Below are 13,541 nucleotides of genomic sequence, written 5' to 3' on the forward strand. Positions count from 1 at the left end.
CATGATCATAGGTCTATCACAGTATTAACCACATAATTGCCAAAATCAACAGCCATGTAGACAAGAGGCCACAAAAAAGACCATTTTGCTTTTAGGTTTATTTTCAGTCATGTCAACAGCCAATTTCAGCTGAGTCATACAGATCAACCACATGATTATCTGAGTCAGCCATTAAGGTGGCCAAAATAACCAGATTATGATGTGCAGGCTCGATTTTAGATCACACAGACACAGCCACAGTCCATTAGCTGCAATAGAATGGCACAAATGTAATTTCCATAAATTACTGTGTTGTTCTCCACATTTCAAGCAGATAATACATAAACTACCATTAGTATTCACAGCAGCAGAATACACCCTTTTCCATACCAAACCATGATTCTGGAAATACTCCAAAATCAGTTTTCCCCTCAGTCTCAGTAAAACCCCATCATCCCAAATAAGGATGACATTCACAGTTCCATTCCAAATGAACAACAGATAATAAACAATAATTACCCAAACATGTTTGGTTTTCCTGCAGCTATATTTCTCAGTGTTTGTAGGAAAATTGCTCCTTCTATAATTTACACACCATTTTGGGTTTTCTTATACAAAATATGAGTATTTTATACTACAGAAATGTGGGCATGTCTTTCCGATTGTGTAAGTCTAGATGATTTATTTCCTATTTCTCCTCTCTGTGCCTCAATTTCTTTATCTGTAGAATGCTCCATTTTCTTATCTGTAAAGGGATGGAGGATTAAAGGAGTTGACACATGTAAACAATTATAACAGAGTCTGTCACATAGGAAGTGCTCCTTAAATGTTCGCTATTATTATCATTTTTATTACCCTATTACTACGAATGCTACTTTGAGCATTCATCTTTTATACAGTAAAATTATTTCCAGAGTCAGATCAACCCAGAATAAATAAAATGTATATGTTAACAATGAAGAAAGACTATGAAAGGTTCAAATTCATAACTGAAATATTCTGTACACTTTTAGCATTCAGATGTGACATTCTTTCTGACTCCAGATGTTTTTACATCTTCTGATTAAAAGGGAAATGTTCCCAGGTGAAATCCTGAGAGAGTATAACTATCAGTTAGAAAATCTGTTGCAAAGCAGATTCGCACATCTGAAAAGCTAAAAGTGATTATGTTCAGAAATAAATAAATAAGGGTTATTTGAAGCATCCAGGGACCAATAGGAATTACAGGCTTTAAAAAACCAAATAGTTTTGTTACAGTTAATCAATAAAGAATACTATTTATCAAAACACCTGCCAAAATTATTTGATCAGGGTGTAAAATCTAAAACAACTGAATTTTCCAGAGGCTAAAAAAAAGGTTATCTTGGGACACAGGAATTTAAATTTGCTTCAAAGTGGTAAAATGCGAGTATAGACAGAGAGGAGCTTGACTTGCCAGCTTTCAGCCCAGAGCTGCCCTTTTCCCACAGAGCCTGGAGAAGTGCCAGGCTCCTACGCCTATTCTTGACTCTATGACAGAGTGGGTTCTTTTCCTGTGAGCTTTTCTGGGCATGAGAGAACACAGCCTAACCAGGATGGAGCTCCACCACAGAGCAGAACTATCCTCAGGATAATGTGGCAATGTTTTATAAAACCTAGTGACCAGATTTCATTTCTGCAAACAGAGCCAGCCTTCAGCAGCATTGTGAAGGAGATGAAGTTTCCTCACTACAAGCCCTTACCCATTGAGCATTCAGTGCCCTCACACTGCCCCCTAACTGCCCACAGACCCTCTCCCTGAGTAGCATTCATGATGCAGGACCATGACTCCCAATCCTGGCTGCACCTGAGTTTTATAAAAATGCTGCTGCCTAGGCCCAACCCTCAGAGATTTGGATTTAATTGGCCTGGGGTGGAGCCTAGGCATTTTTTGGTCATTGTGTTTTGTTTTGTCTTGTCTTGAGCTCCCCCAATGATATTGATGTGCAGGCAGAGTTGAGAATCACTGATGTAGAAGAAGAACAATATTTCTCAGTTTGGGCCGCAGGCCACTGCAATCACCAGTGATGCCTGAGAAGTCCAGATTTTTGAGTACTCAGATATTCTGAATCAGCATTTTAACAAACACCCCAAGTAATGCCCATGCACAGTTACATTTAAGAACAAAATTTTCCCTGATTAAAACTTACCCATCTTCTGTCCCATTCTCCACTAATTGCATAGACTAATCCAGGATAATATGATAATAGATGCTGTTGAAGTAAAATGTTACATTTTGAGCACGCCTCCTGAAGAAAGCTCAGAGGATAATTCCAATAGTAAGAATTTCTAGGGTGGGCCAGTGAGGATGGTTTTGTTTGTTTTGATTATTTTGGTGGGGGAGGGTACAGACAAACCTTTTAGTGCTTCTCAAATCCTATTAATCAGGCAGTTTCCTACTTCACTTGAGGCCTGTCCTATGTGCTACATCTCAGTTTGTAAAAGGGAAGAGTTTCAATCTCTGGATCTAAACTCCTGAGCCCCACTAGCCATTTATATGAAGACAATTATAAATATTATCTTATGGCCCCTTGCCTTATGGGTAATCAGCTCCACAGAATGGCAATGTCTATATTAAATTTGTTAAACGCATAGTGCATAGTGCTTGTTTACTAGCTAGCACCTAATCATTTCTCTTCAAATATGTCAAGGTTTTCGACTCTGTGGTTCTCCCATGACATCACCTTACATCAGTGTTTTTCAATCTTGACTGCGCATTGTAATCACCTGGAGAGATTTTAAAAATACATATGTCTGGGTCCCACCTCTCAGGTTCTGATTTCTTTGGTCTTGGCTGGGTCTGAGCATGAGAAGTTTTTTTAAAGATCCCAGGTGATTCTAAGGTACAGGCAAGGCTGGGAACCACTTGCCTTAAAGGAAATAGAGCAGTCTTCCACAGGTGTGCCCAGAAAAGCTCACAGGAGGAGAATCAGGTAAGTACAATTATTACACCTAAGCAGGAACTGGCAAAAAGAAGGTATTTTTTCCCGTGATTAAATAAATAATCCTGCTTTGAAACCCGTATAGGCCTGAAGAACATTATGCATGTACCATCATCACATGCCATCATGACATGTGGTGATACTGTCAACGTGTCACTTTTGTTTGATGTGTTAATTCCCTGACATCATTTACTTCCCTCTTTCATCAGCTACACTGAAACCATTCCTCTTTCCAAAAGTAAAGATAAGGATTTCTTAAACTGAAATCCGGCCCCTCTGGGTCTGGATTGGTCTTTGTTTTGTAGATCACTCTCCGGGCGCATTGTTGGAGGGGTTTGGTGGTTCTTCACGCTGATCATAATTTCTTCCTATACGGCCAATCTCGCTGCTTTCCTGACTGTGGAGAGGATGGTTTCTCCCATAGAGAGTGCTGAAGACTTAGCTAAGCAGACTGAAATTGCATATGGGACCCTGGACTCCGGCTCAACAAAAGAATTTTTCAGAGTAAGTGCTTTACAGTTAATTGGGCCTGCTGGATTTTATTTTATCATCTGCTCACAAAGGCAGATTCACAGTGTTTTAAGGGAGGATCGGGAAACGGTGGGAATGTTATCAAAGCAGAGCATCTTAAATACAGAGCTACTTGCTTGGTGACCTAATTCATTGTCCTTTAGAACTAAGACTCGTGTGTGACATCAAGGGGGCATGTCAAGAGCACTGAGTTTGAACTCACAGGTTTGAATCCCAACCCTACCACGAAGTGATCGTTTGTCCTTGGGCAAGTCATTTAACTTCTGTCGGCCTTGGTTCCCTTACTTGAATAATGAGGGGACTGAACTAAATAATATCTATTCTCCTTTTTAGCTTTTACAAAAGCAGTGATTTTATGTCTCAGCAGTTCACAGAAGTTAGGTAATTGACTCTAAGAATCTGAGGAGTGATGAACTATAAAATTACATATTCTATTTAGACATTGGTTTTCTATTAAAATGTATTACAGTTGTTTCAAGCATTCATGTACATGCTGATAATTCAATTTTCTGGGAAGCTGATAATTGTTTTAATTTCTTGAGTAGATTTATTTCCCCCTCACTACCCGCACATAGGCCAAATCTTGGTGGGGAAACAGCAAGTTGTTCACTAGCAAAAGTTAGTAAAGTGTAAGCACTGTCAAGGAGAAAGAAGAAAGGAGATCGAAGGAGAACATTATAGAATGTTCTATAGAACATATAGAATGAACAAATATAGAACATTATACAACAATATAGAACATTATAGAATGAACAAAACCACTTTTACATAAAATACCAATATCTTTGTTCTGTAGCAACTGGTCTATAAGAAAAGGCTACCGATGGAGTGTTTAAGAACTCACATGATTTTTCAGTTGCCCCAACCAGGAAAATATGGTGGTTTCAGTGAGAAAATGGACCCATTCTATCCATACCACTGCCTGCTACTGTAACCCATGTAACTGGTTGTAGCAGTGATGCAGAAGCCACTTGTGTAGTAGGTAGAGAAGAAAAGTTTAGTCATTCTCTCCAACCAATAATCAAATTATCGGATGGCAGGTATAATTACTGACTTTTCCTCAAAGACCCACAGTAAACAAATGTTGGTTCTAAACCAGCTTGCTTTAAGAAATCAGTAAGAAATATATTTCTACATGTATCATCGTGGGATTTGTCCAGTTGTTTCATGGGAAAGCAGAAGGAGTGTGTTTCTTGAAATTATAGCAATTAACTAAAAACTGTTTTCATTCCCTGAAGGAGAAAGGGTTAATTCTGAGACCCTTTCCAGAAATCTCACTGGCTCAGGATATCCCTATCTCACCTCTACCACTATTTATCGAGCAGTTCATAATCTCCAACCAGGGACAGGGGCCTAGTACTAGAAGCATCAAAATGATATGAACATCCTCTGGAACTAACCTGGCCTTGACCCTCACTAGGTTGGCAGTTCCAGAAGCTTATCTGGGAATAATCCCCTGCCCTCATGAAATCACTCACACATTTCAGGGCAGGAAGCCAGGGATTTCCATCTGCTGAGTATTCAGCACATAATCAGCTCCACGGAAATCTGGTTTAGTATCAACCTTCAGCAGAGCTTATGTTCACCAACCCAATAGGCATCAAGTTGCTAGAAGAAGTAATTGACCACTTAAGCTATCAAGACACCAGACTTGGACCCTCCAATTAGGGATACTTGTTCCACTGGAAAGCATATTTCCTTCAGCATTGATTCGAAATTAGGAGGGTGTGCTTTAAATGGTAATCGATAGGTGGCATCAATTCCCATTAAGCTTTCAAAGGCCATTCATCCATATTGCAGGCAAAGGAGGCTCTCTGGGAAGATTTACTAACACAAGGGCTTGAAATTGTGACAAAGTAGTCATTGTCCCCATGCCCAGACCCCATCCCCCACACATATTGTGTCTTCCTCAAAAACTAGGAAAGCATCTATTAATCCATTCAATGATGGTTTCATTAAAGAGCATCTTATTACCAGAGCCAATTTGAATCAACATTCAATTCTGAGCAAAGCTATTGCCACATTCTAATTGGTTTGTGGTTTCCAATGCTCAGCAATTCCTAGTGACCTTTACAGCCAATGAGTAATTCGTATGGAAATGGAACTGTTCTGAAAATCTGATTAGAAAAAGGGCCAGATATTTCTAGGTATAAAGAAGTGCAAATCATTTTCTAATTCCCGCACACCACTTTTCTTTTTCCTCAATTGGTTGCTAGTGACAGCAGTAAGGACTCTGTGGAGAAGTTCTTTAGGACAGCACAAAAAAGGTGATGATCTAAGAGTGGAACTGAGCAGTATAGGACAAGCAGCTCCTAGCCTGCTTGTACTAAAAATGTTCTGTAAACCCAACAAAGGGAATGCTTGGTATTCATATAATACAGAGGGGCCCAACCAATTGGTCTCCAACAAGCCATCTGTCCTCTCAAGATCCTCTACTTTACCCCTCCTTGAACCCCATAAATCAGAGAAGGCAGCCAGCAAGAACACATCATCTCCTACTCAGGGACTTAACCGCCACAGCATGTCACTTTCCTCTCAGTCCTCCAAGATCTCAAGGCAATTTTAAGAGCAGTAACTCCTCCACATGCCAAAAAAAAAAAAAAAAAAAAAAACGAGGACCCCTGATGGCATGCCTTCTGAACTTTAGAGGATAAAACAAGATCACATGCAACATTTACAAACATAACATGAGCTCATTTCTTCCCATTCTCACTCCATATTAAAACCACAGGGACCAAGTAGTAACACCATAAAACAGCCCCGGGGCCAGCCCTCTAGAGAAAAATAAATAAAAGAAAATCCCTTTCTAATTGCCCTGCAGACGTTTTTACTTGTCCTGGGTAAGGCTGCCATTAAAATGATGACATCTTTAAATGATTCTTTTCTCTCATTTTCTGAACTATCCTCGGCTGCTATCTTACAATCACATAAAGTCACTGGCACAGAGGGACCTGTTCCATCAGGAAAGGCAGGGAGGGACCAGACAAAATGCTTGCAGCTGGAAGAGACATCTGAAATATTACCATCAACCCTCTTGACTTGAAAACTGATTTCCTTAGACAGCAGCTCCAGAACTAAATGTCCCAACCAGAGGTGGAGGCACCCATGCTAAAAAACAAGTCGACAGCTTCATTGTCATTGCCCAGAGAAATGCCACTATGATTTGGAAAGCTACACCGAAACGATCATTCTCCACTAGGTTTTGAAATTTTAACCTGATGCAGATTCAGGTTAAAAAGTAGATCTGGGAGAAAAAGCAATTCCAAAATTCTCTCTGCCTTCAGACCCCTAGAAATATTAGAAGACCACTACGATGCTTGACTCTTTTTTTCTTTTTAATGTTTTTATTGGAGTATAATTGCTTTACAATGGTGTGTTAGTTTCTGCTTTATAACGAAGTGAATTCTTTTCCAGATACTTGGCCATATCCCCACTGAAGATAGTTCAGGGTATAAAAGGATGTTGCTTTTTAAACTGAAATGTTAATGCTAATTTAAACCCCTTTAAGAAAATAAATATAAATGGAATGGAATGGGGAGAGACGTGCCTTGCTCCAGCACCCCAGGCAGGACAGAAAAACTGAACATTATCTGGAGACCACCAAGGGAACTGCCCTGTCTTCTGAGTTGCAGACATTCTAAGCCGCATGAAGCACAGTTGAATTACTCATTAAGAATGTTTTATCTCAACACTGTTACTGTTGTCATTGCTCACTTTAACTGTTAAATTTTTTTTGAAATGCAGGCAGCAAAAAGAAGAGCCCTGCATTTCAAAAAAATTTATTTTTTTGGGAAGTAGTCCCTCCAAGAGTATGTAGAGTCTCCTTATACATTCTGAATCTCTCTCTCTCTCTCTCTCTCTCTCACACACACACACACACACACACACATTTTCAATCAGAGTCCACATTTCAACATTTATTGGTTATTTATTATAGGGCTTTTGAACTTTATGGAGAAAGAAGAACAATCTCTCCACAAATTCCCCTATGCTAGGTATGGTGACATTTGGACATGATTAAGAAAACTAACCATTAATCTTTAAGCTTTACTACAACAGACCTCCCTTACCCCTACCCATCCCCTCACCTTAGGAAACACATCAAAATGTAAAAATTCTTTTGTTAAAAATTTTCTCAGCAAGTACCATGAAGAATTTGAGAGCTTGACACTGTACCCGGACAACGGCAACCACATTTAATTAGTTTGAAGACATACAGGATGTGACCGAATGCTTGCGGACACAGCCAACTACACACTAGGGAACACATAATAGCAGCAACAGGAGATGAGTTGATACCAAGGAATGGTAGGTCAGAGACATTTATTGTATGTATTACTTAACAATTTTTAAAAAGAAATTGTTTTTTAATTATTTACATGGCCCTTTTGATGCCGCCTTATCCCCCCCCAAACTCTTATTTTCCTATGTCATATAATACATAACACAGCAAGGCTCATAGACCTCCAGGTTAAGACTGGAGGTAGAGCAGCAGGTACAACGTGAGGATGCTGAGGCCTGGCCACATGGTACATTCAGACAGCTGTCAGCCTTTCCCATCCCGCAGCTGTCAGGGATTTGTGGCTTCCTGGATCTTCCTTGCAGGCAAGTCTCAAGCTGGGTGGAAAGGACACTCACCAAGGGAGCAGAGGTTGACCTGACAACTATGCACACACCACACCTAATATCTGTCTCCGAGAGAATGGAGGAAATGTGGCAACAAAGACAGGCTAATAACAATGCCCTAGATTCTATTACTTACTCATCACTCTTTCAATAACTTTTTTTTAGGCGCCTACTATATGCCAAACTCCAGGCTTAAGCACTGCAGAACCATCTCCATAAACGAAATTAAATTTCTGCCTTTTGCCAAATCACATGAAAATACTTAGATAGGTTTTTTCGCCATATTTGGAGGTTATCTAGGGGAACAGATTGACTTAAAATATAGGCATCTCAGAGAACTAGATGATCATCCCTCCGGGATAGCTGATGGTGTTTCTTTCTATGGAGCGACTTCCCAGCATGTGCCAGTCTCTGGGTATGCTTCTCGGTGAACAAGAGTAGGGTCAATGATCCTCTGTAACCCCAGCAGGAAGGTCAGCTAAGTGATGAATAAAACAGAAATGGCCTCTACCCCCTAGGAGCTCACAATCTAGTGGGCTAGATTTTCAACACATATTCACATACATTACCATACTCTATTCACACGACAATCCTGCCACGCAACCAGAACAGGTATTATTACACCCCCTTCAGAGAGGAAACACCTGAGGCAAGATGACCTTGTGACTTGCTGAAAGTCGCTCAGCTCAGTGGGGACAAGCTAGAATTCTGAGTCCAGATTGGGTCCTCTTCCCATTTCATCTCAGTGCCTTTCTGGTGTGAGTGTTCATAGAAACATGGGGTCCTATGCACGAATCAAGCCTCTAGGACAGCGCATGTTAAGGCATCTGTATCATCTCCTGGTTGATCTTTGTTTTTATTCCCCTTAATGGATCAATTAGAAAAGGAAACCTATACATACTGTTAAATGACATTTTTCCACGCCCTGACAATCTCAAAAGGACCCAAGATAAGAAGGCAAAGAAAAGGAAGGCGTCCATAAAACTAGAGTGAATGCCACAAACGCAGCAATCCACATCCACTGATGCCTTTCTTGTTTTTCTTTGGGTAAGGGTCATTTGGTCTCAGTTTCCTCATCTATCAAGGGAAATATTCCCTGCTCTACCTTCCTTATGGGTTTAGTTAGAAGATAATATCAGAAAAATCTCTTTAATGCTATGAAGGGTTCTACAAATCCCAGGAGACTTTTAAGAAAAGGGCCCAGCAATAGAGCAATTGAAGCATGGAGACTGTCCAAATAAGGCTCTGTGGAGACATGAGGGAGGGGTATTTCTCAAAAATAAAAGAAAATAATCTCTGCTTGCTCAATGGAAGAGAGGTGGGGTTTTTTTCTGGCTTTGGGAGGAGAGAGAAAGCTCATTTACATCCTTCCCCCATCCTCCTGATCCCATTCCTACCCCTATTATAAAATATGACTACTGACCTCATCTCTTAGTCCATCTTTAGCCATTCCTTTGTGGTCTGCAGATTCGACAACTTCACCATGCACAATTTAAAGCTGCCCTTAAAGACCACCTAGAAACTTCAGGTGCTTCCAAGGTGGCATGCAGACCATCTGCCCAAAGTAACCAACCATATGGATTTCATTAGCCTGTCTCCGTTAGTCTTCCCAGGTAACCTACTTGCTTATGAGAGCATTTCACAGCTCAGAAAGCCTAAGGGGGTTAATTAAGTCTTTGTTATCTTTGAGGCTGCCAACTTTCTCAGACCACACCAGGATAATTAACATCACACAGAACTCCCAGATTTTTGTGAGAACTCTGAAACTCTCTTCCCTAGAGGAAGTCATCTCAGGACCTCACTTTCTTTTCTTGTCTGACAAAGTCAAATCACCTAATAGCCTTCCAATTAGAGGACAGGGACCCATCTGTTCAATTAGACTTTCCTTGAGTTCACCTGGCAAGCCTGAGCAGGTTGATTATTTACAATTCCTTTTCATCACCATGAGAAGCCTAAATTGTTGACCATAAGGATCAACTAAAATTTCAACTTACTGAAACTCAACTCACAACAGCTTTCAATTAACTAGAATGCTTGGTTGCACTCTGCTTTTCAAAGGAAAAGGAAACTCACAAAAACAAAATCTTGATGTGAATTTCTTTTTTCAAAAAGGCAGTAGCAGATGCCTGTGGTCAGGTTCATTCCAGTCTTCAACATCTTCTACATTTTTAACCAGTGAATAAAGAAATATTCAGTGTCTACAGTACCAAGTTAGGCAACTGGGATACAGTAGGGGAAACATGACTGAATCCCTACCTTCAAGGAGCTCACATTCTGTTGGAAGGAGAGAAACAGTAAGCATGTAAACAAATAGATGCCTAAAATAATTTCAGGCACCAATAAGTGCTCTATGTATTATGATAGAGAATGACTTAGGACTGTTTTAACTGGGAGCTTGGGAAGGAGGGGTTCAGGGAAAGTCTCTTTAAGGAGGTAATATTTAATTAAAGACCTGAATAAGAGTTAGCTATGTGAAAATATGGTGGAAGAGTATTCTAAACAGAAGGAATAAGAAGTGCAAAGGTCCTGGGGCAGGAACAATCCTGGCATGTTTAAGGGACAGGAAGACAACCTGGGTGACTAAAGATTGGAATTACATGCTAGAGTTATAGTGATGGAGATTGCGTAAAGTGGTCAGGTTTAGGATATATTTTGGAGAGAGAGTCACAGAATTTGCTGATGAATTAGATAACATTTGTGAGCAAAGTGGAAGGGCTCAGATTTTTGGCCTTCCTTTTCAGTGGTCACTAATGAAATCTGTAAGTCCTACATTTGTTAAATGATTCAAGGATACTTGTAGTAACTGTAAACTGCAAACTATAGTAACAAAGTAAACTGTAATAACAAGGGCTGAAAACGCACACTTACACTAGGGCTGGTTAGGGAATTTTTCCAAGTAAGAAAATAAGAAGTCTTAAGGTTAATCATCAAAAAATTTTAGAAGTCCAGAAGCCCCTAATGATGCATGCCTTTACTGTGTCTTACTGCGGTCTTCTTAGACGATGGTTTTATGGTAGAGGTATGTTTTCACAGATGACTAACTCCATTTCGCAAAAACATAACTTTCTTTATATTCCTGTTACTGGTACCTCATTTTTGCCACATGGCAGAAAAGATACACCCAGATAAATTCAGGCAAATTTAGTGATTTCCTAGTCATTTCAGGATTTTTCACTCCCTCTTCTCTGGGATAATATCCAAGTTCCAGGGACTTCACATGATAAGAGTTAGCCATGTGAAAATGTATCATGGCATCGGGGGCAGCCGTCTAACCCCAGATCATCAGGATCATTTCCAGGCATCCATTGAGCTGTACCACCCAGTTTGGATGTCAAGTGGTCTTTCCCCTCCACACTGACATTTGCTGCATCATCCCCTCATCCAGGCCACAAGACCTCTGCAGACCAACTAACCCTGCACTTATTTCAGCTCGCGATCTCCCTCTCCCTCTCTCTCTCTCTCTCTCTCTCTCTCCCCTTGCACTGTTATAGGGCTATTGGAATAGTCTCCTTCTCTCCTTCCACCAGCCTAGGACAGCGCCTTCCTCCTAGAAATCTCATAGACCTCATGTAACCATTGCTATTCTACGACACCAGCACCAAGCTAGACATGGGCTGTTCTCGTCAATTTATCATCCCTATGCCACACCCTGGGAAGTAAGGCCTCATTACTTCTGCCCTGGGAGTCCCATCCTCCCTCCCCCTTTTGGAGAGCTGGGGTGGGGGGTGGGAGATGGGGGGCAGGGCACAGAGACCTTTCTCAGAGCCGTATAGCCCAGTCTGACTTCTCTTGTACTCCTCTCTGCCTCAGCTCTTATCTGGCCTCCTAGGGTAGTTAGTCTGGCTCTTTATCCATCTGCTTTCCAATTTATTGAGTATGACATAAACTTCATAATTCCCTCTAAAGGGAATTAGAATTTGGAAACTCAAAAACCTTTCTTTTTTATCAGAAAGCTTGGTTCTTACTAATTTAAAACTTGGCTTTCAAGGTAGTGTTGTCTCTGCTATGACTTTTTAAAACAGTTTAATTAAGATTCAATTCACCCATTTAAAATGAACCGTTCAATGAGTTTTGGTATATTACATTATTAATGTTTAAAAATTATAATAAAGTATATATAACATAAAATTTGCCATTTTAACCATTTTTAAGTATGCAATTCAGTGGCACTGATTACATTTACAATGTTGTGCAACCATCCGCACTGTCTATTTCCAAAACATTTTCATCACCTCAAACAGAAACTCTGTAACCTTTAGTCAATAACTTCCCATTCCCCTACAACTTCCCATTCCCCCACTCCCTCGGCCCCTAGTTACCACTATTCTACTTTCCATTTCTATGAATCTGTATGGAATCATACAATATTTGTCTTTTTGTGTCTGGCTTATTTCACTTAGCACAATGTCTTCAGGGTTCATCCATGTTATAGCATGTGTCAGAACTTCATTCCTTTTTATGGCTGAATTTATCTATCTATACCACATTTTGCTTATCCATTCATCTTTTTTTTTAACATCTTTATTGGAGTATAATTGCTTTACAATGGTGTGTTAGTTTCTGCTTTATAACAAAGTGAATCAGCTATACATATACATATATCCCCATATCTCCTCCCTCTTGCATCTCCCTCCCACCCTCCCTATCCCACCCCCTCTAGGTGGTCACAGAGCACCGAGCTGACCTCCCTGTGCTATGCGGCTGCTCATCCATTCATCTTTTAATGGACACTTGGGTTGTTTACACCTTTTGGCTATTGTAAATAATGCTGCAATGAACACTGATGTACAAACATCTGTTCAAATTCCTGCGTTTAATTCCTTTTGGTATATACCTAGGAATGGAATTGCTGGATCATATGCCAGCTCTATTATTTTCTGCTGTAAGTTTTTGAAAGTCTGTTTTGAAAGAAAAGGTGAGGGCATTTTCTGTTCCATTGATATTTTCTTCCTAATCTTCTCTTAGGCCATTGATGCCCCCATCCCAATAGGAAGAAGATCACTGGGTACCTGGTACTGGGGACAGAACTTTAGTTAATATCACAAAGTTTTATCTTGATACATGACTGAAGTTGAGAGGGAGGTATGCTATGTATGTATGTGTTGGAAAAGACTTAAATTCCTGTCTATACCACACACCACACATATGTACAGAGGGCCCTGGATATTTTAGCTAGTGATTTCAGCTTGTAGCAAAATCTTAGAGGAGCATGCTTCCTCTCTCTGTGCTTGGGCTACAATTCTGATGCCCCAGCAAGATTGCACTAGAATGCAGGTGATGGATGGTAGAATGAAACCCATCGCCCTCCTGTTCTAAATGGTTTAGAATGTTACCTGTCTGAAGGAAGGGATTTGGATAGAGATGACCTAAGGCATTTCTTTCCAGTTCTGATTGTAGGTATTTGTTTGTATGTTATCCCCCAAACCGATCTCCTGTCTGTACACT

The 13,541-nt window shown here is 40.3% G+C and overlaps 1 protein-coding gene across 2 annotated transcripts in view; it reads left to right on the forward strand.

The window, feature by feature from the left end:
* GRIA3 (glutamate ionotropic receptor AMPA type subunit 3) overlaps positions 1-13,541 on the forward strand; it is a 287,656-nt gene that overhangs the window by 227,447 nt on the left and 46,668 nt on the right. For both annotated transcript variants that reach the window (XM_059910318.1, XM_059910320.1), the window contains exon 12: positions 3,245-3,443. In XM_059910318.1, coding sequence (XP_059766301.1) covers positions 3,245-3,443 — 199 coding nt within the window. The remainder of the gene's footprint in view (positions 1-3,244; positions 3,444-13,541) is intronic.

This window comes from Balaenoptera ricei, chromosome X (genome assembly GCF_028023285.1).
Source record: "Balaenoptera ricei isolate mBalRic1 chromosome X, mBalRic1.hap2, whole genome shotgun sequence".
In the NCBI taxonomy this organism is placed as follows: Eukaryota; Metazoa; Chordata; class Mammalia; order Artiodactyla; family Balaenopteridae; genus Balaenoptera; species Balaenoptera ricei.